Raw genomic sequence first — 9,543 nt, forward strand, 5'->3', positions numbered from 1 at the left:
GCTGGAGGCTAAACAAAGGAAAGACTGGAGGCTAACGCTAGACAAGCTATCTATCTATCGTTATCCAGCCGTCTCCTCCTGCAGTCGTCTCCAGCGGCGTAGCGGTCTAATCTGGTCCCGTTGGTTCATGATAACTTTCTCAACAACCAGAGGTGATCCTGGAGAGAGTGACGGCACATGTTGAGAGAAACTAGCATTTTATTCAGCCGTTGTTAAAAAAACAAGACAACAATACTTGCCATCCAGCGTTAGCTAGCCAGCGTTAGCTAGCCAGCGTTAGCTAGCCAGCGTTAGCTAACGTGTTCAGAGTTATTCTGCCTCCACTTAACGCTCCGCCCACTAAACACGTCACCATGGTTACTAAACACGTCACCATGGTTACTAAACGCATCACCATGGTTACTAACACGTCACCATGGTTACTAAACACGTCACCATGGTTACTAACACGTCACCATGGTTACTAAACACGTCACCATGGTTACTAAACACGTCACCATGGTTACTAAACACGTCACCATGGTTACTAAGACGTCACCATGGTTACTAAACACGTCACCATGGTTACTAAGACGTCACCATGGTTACTAAGAGAGAAGGAGGTCTACAGACCTCGTCAAACTTGACATCATGAACATTGTAAATGGGCGTCTCTGTTTGTTAATCTGACATCGGCTCTGATTGGTCAGAATGAGGTTCTAGAGATCTGTAACTGTTCTTCAGGAGAGTCAGAACTGAACTAGAGATCTCTAACGTCACTATGACCTTAGAGATATCTGGAATAAGACTCCTGTAGATTTCTCTAATGTTAATTCCAGATAGTCGAGCTGAACTATTAACTGTTAAACAGCTGTCCATACAGCTGTTGCCGTAGCAACATGAAAGCGCCTATAAGTCCATGAAACCCTGATGTCTGATGTCTGTTCTGTGTCTGCAGAGCCTCTTATTGAACCTGAAACCGGAGGAGTTCAGTGCCCTTAAAGTGGACAAATCAGAGCCGTGTGACGAGCCGTCCATCGCTGCTGACACAGCCGCCGTCGACCCATCAGCTCCTCCCTGCTCCACCCAGAGCTCCTCTTCCTGCTCCAGGAGCACCACCAGCGTCAGCACCGAGGAGCTGGAGCTGTCCGCCCTGCTGAGCGGGAGCTCCTCCTCCGACGGAGAGGACGGCTTCCGGGGCGCCGGGACGTCGTCCCCCGTCCAAATCCTCCGGCTCGGGGAGAGGCCTCGCACACCTCAGCCCGAAGGCGGCGGCGGAGGACCCGAGGCCGAGGCCGAGGCCTACGTCACCATGTCCAGTTTCTATCAGATCAAGTAAGTCGGGAGGAGGACGAGTGATGGACAGACACAAACAGAAGACTTTATTGTCCCCGTAGGGACAACTGTCTTGGACTCAAATGCTGCACACATGACACATTATCCTGTAGCTGCTTCCACCCTAGTTATTATTATAATAATCATAATAAGACCAGGATGTTCATCATCCTCTCAATCAGGAGGTCAGGACCATAGACCTGTAGACGAATACATAGACCTGTAGACGAATACATAGACCTGTAGACGAATACATAGACCTGTAGACGAATACATAGACCTGTAGACGAATACATAGACCTGTAGACGAATACCTAGACCTGTAGACGAATACATAGACCTGTAGACGAATACCTAGACCTGTAGACATAGACCTGTAGACGAATACATAGACCTGTAGACGAATCCATAGACCTGTAGACATAGACCTGTAGACGAATACCTAGACCTGTAGACGAATACATAGACCTGTAGACGAATACATAGACCTGTAGACGAATACATAGACCTGTAGACGTATACATAGACCTGTAGACGAATACATAGACCTGTAGACGTATACCTAGACCTGTAGACGTATACATATACGTAGACCTGTAGATGAATACATAGACCTGTAGACGAATACATAGACCTGTAGACGTATAAATATACATAGACCTGTAGACGTATACCTAGACCTGTAGACGTATACATATACGTAGACCTGTAGATGAATACGTAGACCTGTAGACGTATACATAGACCTGTAGACGAATACATAGACCTGTAGACGTATACATAGACGGGGTATTGGACGCTTCAGCCCATTGCGCAGGATGCTGAACCCGAAGGTAAAGATCCGCCGTTACGCCACCGGAGCAAAAGAGGCGTTTAACACAACGGCGTCAGCGTCTAGTGCGTGTTGTCCTGCCGTGCCGGCGACATCCGCCGGCGACTCAGCGGTGGAACGACTCTGTCCCTCCGTTCTGTGAGCTCGCTGTTGCGCCAGTTTACGAAGCTTCTCGACTCCGAAAAGGTCAAAACAATTTTCGTGAAACAGCCGATATTCAAAATCTACGTGGCCGATTCCTCACTTCACCAATTCTTAGAAGTGACTTTAACGATGAAATAGCTGCGAAAATTGTATAAAAATAAAACCTACCGGTGTTTGGACCGAGTAGCCCGGTTAGCATCATAGCTAGGCTACCTACCGTCTGCCTTTAGAGGTCAGTAGCCAATCGGAGGCCGAGTAGGGGCGTGTAAACTAAACCGACTCACGGCAGGTCGCGGACTCACTGAGGTGAGGTTTTGGCGGTAACGACTAAATGAGCGATGGAGTCGTAACGTTACGGAGCAGTCAGAGTCACTTCGTTCGGCTCGTTCTCTGTAACCAGTGTAGCATTGAAGCATGGTGGGATTAGCTAGCTAGCTAGCAGCTAACAGTTAGCTCTTGGGCTAATTCCACCATGCTTTAATGCTTTACTGATTACAGAGAACGAGCCGAACATCGGGCGAGTGTTCCGCCTAGTCCCGCCCTACTGCGCTGTGATTGGCTAGTACGCATTGCCTCAACGCGCCCCTTGTGATTGGATGTTTTTCCCTTGCTGTCGGAGGAGCCAAAAGGAGTTCTTAGTAACTTTAAAATCACAGCCTTACAGAACTGCAGGCTATCAGATAACAAAATAGACTAAATTATTTAAAATGAAAGGTTTTCAGTAACTGTAGGATGCTCTGGAGACGTGACGAATCAAAAAACCATAACGTCACCATAACGACTAACAACAACCACGGTTCTCTCTTGCCGTCGGCGAGCCGTCCAATGACCCGTCTACTCCTGTTTTATTTCTATGCTGCTTCTTAATATATCTGACCTCATGTTTCCTCACAGCGACGGCTGAAATACTCAGAATGTACGCTTTATTTTCTCTGATCATAATATTCACTCCAGATTCAACTGTACTAAATATATACTGCATATACTACATGGAGATGTGTGATTGTACCACATACTGTCTAACCAGTGTGTTTATTTAAACAAAGACGCATTGCTGCATATTAACGTACAATAAAATAGTTATGAAATCATACTGTTGCCTTGTGTTCACTACAACATACAACTACACGTATACATTGAAGTAATATTCAACTTAAAAACAGACAAAGTCGCTCTGAACTACGACACTACATCATTTACAGAAATTATATTAATATTATAGAGTAGGATATTATAAAGTCTAACTTCTAAAAGCACAGAATGAATTACAGCTGGTAGCAAAGAGCCTGATCGTATCAACATAACACAACATTATGATCATTAACACAACATTATGATCATTAAATCTAGAGTCGCTAATCTCTAGATTAGTGACGCTAGCTGTAATCATTGAGCCCGTGTGGTGTTTCTTTAGATTAGAGACGCTAGCTGTAATCATTGAGCCCGTGTGGTGTTTCTCTAGATTAGAGACGCTAGCTGTAATCATTGAGGCCGTGTGGTGTTTCTCTAGATTAGAGACGCTAGCTGTAATCATTCAGGCCGTGTGGTGTTTCTCTAGATTAGAGACGCTAGCTGTAATCGTTGAGGCCGTGTGGTGTTTCTTTAGATTAGAGACGCTAGCTGTAATCATTCAGGCCGTGTGGTGTTTCTCTAGATTAGAGACGCTAGCTGTAATCGTTGAGGCCGTGTGGTGTTTCTCTAGATTAGAGACGCTAGCTGTAATCGTTGAGGCCGTGTGGTGTTTCTCTAGATTAGAGACGCTAGCTGTAATCGTTGAGGCCGTGTGGTGTTTCTCTAGATTAGAGACGCTAGCTGTAATCATTCAGGCCGTGTGGTGTTTCTCTAGATTAGAGACGCTAGCTGTAATCATTGAGGCCGTGTGGTGTTTCTCTAGATTAGATTAGCTGTAATCGTTGAGGCCGTGTGGTGTTTCTCTAGATTAGATTAGCTGTAATCATTCAGGCCGTGTGGTGTTTCTCTAGATTAGAGACGCTAGCTGTAATCATTGATGCCGTGTGGTGTTTCTCTAGATTAGAGACGCTAGCTGTAATCATTGAGGCCGTGTGGTGTTTCTCTAGATTAGATTAGCTGTAATCATTCAGGCCGTGTGGTGTTTCTCTAGATTAGAGACGCTAGCTGTAATCGTTGAGGCCGTGTGGTGTTTCTCTAGATTAGATTAGCTGTAATCATTCAGGCCGTGTGGTGTTTCTCTAGATTAGAGACGCTAGCTGTAATCGTTGAGGCCGTGTGGTGTTTCTTTAGATTAGAGACGCTAGCTGTAATCATTCAGGCCGTGTGGTGTTTCTCTAGATTAGAGACGCTAGCTGTAATCATTGAGCCCGTGTGGTGTTTCTCTAGATTAGAGACGCTAGCTGTAATCGTTCAGGCCGTGTGGTGTTTCTCTAGATTAGAGACGCTAGCTGTAATCGTTGAGGCCGTGTGGTGTTTCTGTAGATTAGAGACGCTAGCTGTAATCGTTGAGGCCGTGTGGTGTTTCTCTAGATTAGAGACGCTAGCTGTAATCGTTGAGGCCGTGTGGTGTTTCTGTAGATTAGAGACGCTAGCTGTAATCATTGAAGCCGTGTGGTGTTTCTCTAGATTAGATTAGCTGTAATCGTTGAGGCCGTGTGGTGTTTCTCTAGATTAGATTAGCTGTAATCATTCAGGCCGTGTGGTGTTTCTCTAGATTAGAGACGCTAGCTGTAATCATTCAGGCCGTGTGGTGTTTCTTTAGATTAGAGACGCTAGCTGTAATCATTCAGGCCGTGTGGTGTTTCTCTAGATTAGAGACGCTAGCTGTAATCATTGAGGCCGTGTGGTGTTTCTCTAGATTAGAGACGCTAGCTGTAATCATTCAGGCCGTGTGGTGTTTCTGTAGATTAGAGACGCTAGCTGTAATCGTTGAGGCCGTGTGGTGTTTCTGTAGATTAGAGACGCTAGCTGTAATCATTGAGGCTGTGTGGTGTTTCTCTAGATTAGATTAGCTGTAATCGTTGAGGCCGTGTGGTGTTTCTCTAGATTAGATTAGCTGTAATCGTTGAGGCCGTGTGGTGTTTCTCTAGATTAGATTAGCTGTAATCATTCAGGCCGTGTGGTGTTTCTCTAGATTAGAGACGCTAGCTGTAATCATTGAGGCCGTGTGGTGTTTCTCTAGATTAGAGACGCTAGCTGTAATCATTCAGGCCGTGTGGTGTTTCTGTAGATTAGAGACGCTAGCTGTAATCATTGAGGCCGTGTGGTGTTTCTCTAGATTAGAGACGCTAGCTGTAATCGTTGAGGCCGTGTGGTGTTTCTGTAGATTAGAGACGCTAGCTGTAATCATTGAGCCCGTGTGGTGTTTCTCTAGATTAGAGACGCTAGCTGTAATCGTTGAGGCCGTGTGGTGTTTCTCTAGATTAGAGACGCTAGCTGTAATCATTGAGGCCGTGTGGTGTTTCTCTAGATTAGAGACGCTAGCTGTAATCATTCAGGCCGTGTGGTGTTTCTGTAGATTAGAGACGCTAGCTGTAATCATTGAGGCCGTGTGGTGTTTCTCTAGATTAGAGACGCTAGCTGTAATCATTCAGGCCGTGTGGTGTTTCTATAGATTAGAGACGCTAGCTGTAATCGTTGAGGCCGTGTGGTGTTTCTGTAGATTAGAGACGCTAGCTGTAATCATTCAGGCCGTGTGGTGTTTCTATAGATTAGAGACGCTAGCTGTAATCGTTGAGGCCGTGTGGTGTTTCTGTAGATTAGAGACGCTAGCTGTAATCATTGAGGCCGTGTGGTGTTTCTCTAGATTAGATTAGCTGTAATCGTTGAGGCCGTGTGGTGTTTCTCTAGATTAGATTAGCTGTAATCATTCAGGCCGTGTGGTGTTTCTCTAGATTAGAGACGCTAGCTGTAATCATTGAGGCCGTGTGGTGTTTCTCTAGATTAGAGACGCTAGCTGTAATCATTCAGGCCGTGTGGTGTTTCTGTAGATTAGAGACGCTAGCTGTAATCATTGAGGCCGTGTGGTGTTTCTCTAGATTAGAGACGCTAGCTGTAATCATTCAGGCCGTGTGGTGTTTCTGTAGATTAGAGACGCTAGCTGTAATCATTGAGGCCGTGTGGTGTTTCTCTAGATTAGAGACGCTAGCTGTAATCATTGAGGCCGTGTGGTGTTTCTGTAGATTAGAGACGCTAGCTGTAATCGTTGAGGCCGTGTGGTGTTTCTGTAGATTAGAGACGCTAGCTGTAATCACTCAGGCCGTGTGGTGTTTCTATAGATTAGAGACGCTAGCTGTAATCGTTGAGGCCGTGTGGTGTTTCTGTAGATTAGAGACGCTAGCTGTAATCATTGAGGCCGTGTGGTGTTTCTCTAGATTAGAGACGCTAGCTGTAATCGTTGAGGCCGTGTGGTGTTTCTCTAGATTAGAGACGCTAACTGTAATCGTTGAGGCCGTGTGGTGTTTCTCTAGATTAGAGACGCTAGCTGTAATCGTTGAGGCCGTGTGGTGTTTCTGTAGATTAGAGACGCTAGCTGTAATCATTCAGGCCGTGTGGTGTTTCTCTAGATTAGAGACGCTAGCTGTAATCATTCAGGCCGTGTGGTGTTTCTCTAGATTAGAGACGCTAGCTGTAATCATTGAGGCCGTGTGGTGTTTCTCTAGATTAGAGACGCTAGCTGTAATCATTGAGCCCGTGTGGTGTTTCTCTAGATTAGAGACGCTAGCTGTAATCGTTGAGGCCGTGTGGTGTTTCTCTAGATTAGAGACGCTAGCTGTAATCATTCGAGGCCGTGTGGTGTTTCTGTAGATTAGAGACGCTAGCTGTAATCGTTGAGGCCGTGTGGTGTTTCTCTAGATTAGAGACGCTAGCTGTAATCATTCAGGCCGTGTGGTGTTTCTCTAGATTAGAGACGCTAGCTGTAATCATTCAGGCCGTGTGGTGTTTCTCTAGATTAGAGACGCTAGCTGTAATCGTTGAGGCCGTTGTGGTGTTTCTCTAGATTAGAGACGCTAGCTGTAATCGTTGAGGCCGTGTGGTGTTTCTGTAGATTAGAGACGCTAGCTGTAATCGTTGAGCCCGTGTGGTGTTTCTCTAGATTAGAGACGCTAGCTGTAATCATTCAGGCCGTGTGGTGTTTCTCTAGATTAGAGACGCTAGCTGTAATCATTCAGGCCGTGTGGTGTTTCTCTAGATTAGAGACGCTAGCTGTAATCGTTGAGGCCGTGTGGTGTTTCTGTAGATTAGAGACGCTAGCTGTAATCATTGAGGCCGTGTGGTGTTTCTCTAGATTAGAGACGCTAGCTGTAATCATTGAGGCCGTGTGGTGTTTCTGTAGATTAGAGACGCTAGCTGTAATCATTGAGGCCGTGTGGTGTTTCTCTAGATTAGAGACGCTAGCTGTAATCGTTGAGGCCGTGTGGTGTTTCTCTAGATTAGAGACGCTAGCTGTAATCGTTGAGGCCGTGTGGTGTTTCTGTAGATTAGGGACGCTAGCTGTAATCACTCAGGCCGTGTGGTGTTTCTGTAGATTAGAGACGCTAGCTGTAATCATTGAGGCCGTGTGGTGTTTCTCTAGATTAGAGACGCTAGCTGTAATCGTTGAGGCCGTGTGGTGTTTCTGTAGATTAGAGACGCTAGCTGTAATCACTCAGGCCGTGTGGTGTTTCTATAGATTAGAGACGCTAGCTGTAATCGTTGAGGCCGTGTGGTGTTTCTCTAGATTAGAGACGCTAGCTGTAATCATTGAGGCCGTGTGGTGTTTCTGTAGATTAGAGACGCTAGCTGTAATCGTTGAGGCCGTGTGGTGTTTCTGTAGATTAGAGACGCTAGCTGTAATCATTGAGGCCGTGTGGTGTTTCTCTAGATTAGAGACGCTAGCTGTAATCGTTGAGGCCGTGTGGTGTTTCTCTAGATTAGAGACGCTAGCTGTAATCGTTGAGGCCGTGTGGTGTTTCTCTAGATTAGAGACGCTAGCTGTAATCACTCAGGCCGTGTGGTGTTTCTATAGATTAGAGACGCTAGCTGTAATCGTTGAGGCCGTGTGGTGTTTCTGTAGATTAGAGACGCTAGCTGTAATCATTGAGGCCGTGTGGTGTTTCTGTAGATTAGAGACGCTAGCTGTAATCATTGAGGCCGTGTGGTGTTTCTGTAGATTAGAGACGCTAGCTGTAATCGTTGAGGCCGTGTGGTGTTTCTGTAGATTAGAGACGCTAGCTGTAATCGTTGAGGCCGTGTGGTGTTTCTCTAGATTAGAGACGCTAGCTGTAATCGTTGAGGCCGTGTGGTGTTTCTCTAGATTAGAGACGCTAACTGTAATCGTTGAGGCCGTGTGGTGTTTCTCTAGATTTGAGACGCTAGCTGTAATCGTTGAGGCCGTGTGGTGTTTCTGTAGATTAGAGACGCTAGCTGTAATCATTCAGGCCGTGTGGTGTTTCTCTAGATTAGAGACGCTAGCTGTAATCATTCAGGCCGTGTGGTGTTTCTCTAGATTAGAGACGCTAGCTGTAATCATTGAGCCCGTGTGGTGTTTCTCTAGATTAGAGACGCTAGCTGTAATCATTGAGCCCGTGTGGTGTTTCTCTAGATTAGAGACGCTAGCTGTAATCATTGAGGCCGTGTGGTGTTTCTCTAGATTAGAGACGCTAGCTGTAATCATTGAGCCCGTGTGGTGTTTCTCTAGATTAGAGACGCTAGCTGTAATCATTGAGCCCGTGTGGTGTTTCTCTAGATTAGAGACGCTAGCTGTAATCGTTGAGGCCGTGTGGTGTTTCTCTAGATTAGAGACGCTAGCTGTAATCATTGAGGCCGTGTGGTGTTTCTGTAGATTAGAGACGCTAGCTGTAATCGTTGAGCCCGTGTGGTGTTTCTCTAGATTAGAGACGCTAGCTGTAATCATTCAGGCCGTGTGGTGTTTCTCTAGATTAGAGACGCTAGCTGTAATCATTCAGGCCGTGTGGTGTTTCTCTAGATTAGAGACGCTAGCTGTAATCGTTGAGGCCGTGTGGTGTTTCTCTAGATTAGAGACGCTAGCTGTAATCATTGAGGCCGTGTGGTGTTTCTCTAGATTAGAGACGCTAGCTGTAATCATTCAGGCCGTGTGGTGTTTCTCTAGATTAGAGACGCTAGCTGTAATCGTTGAGGCCGTGTGGTGTTTCTCTAGATTAGAGACGCTAGCTGTAATCATTCAGGCCGTGTGGTGTTTCTCTAGATTAGAGACGCTAGCTGTAATCATTGAGGCCGTGTGGTGTTTCTATAGATTAGAGACGCTAGCTGTAATCATT

At 45.9% G+C, this 9,543-nt stretch overlaps 1 protein-coding gene across 1 annotated transcript in view; it reads left to right on the top strand.

The window, feature by feature from the left end:
- Window positions 1-1,685, top strand: part of il7r (interleukin 7 receptor) — a 12,450-nt gene extending 10,765 nt beyond the window's left edge. The window contains exon 8 of the mRNA XM_037751811.1: window positions 938-1,685. Coding sequence (XP_037607739.1) covers window positions 938-1,318 — 381 coding nt within the window. The 3' untranslated portion in view covers window positions 1,319-1,685. The remainder of the gene's footprint in view (window positions 1-937) is intronic.
- The last annotated feature ends 7,858 nt before the right edge of the window (window positions 1,686-9,543 follow it).

This window comes from Sebastes umbrosus, chromosome 19, assembly GCF_015220745.1.
Source record: "Sebastes umbrosus isolate fSebUmb1 chromosome 19, fSebUmb1.pri, whole genome shotgun sequence".
NCBI classification, from domain to species: Eukaryota; Metazoa; Chordata; class Actinopteri; order Perciformes; family Sebastidae; genus Sebastes; species Sebastes umbrosus.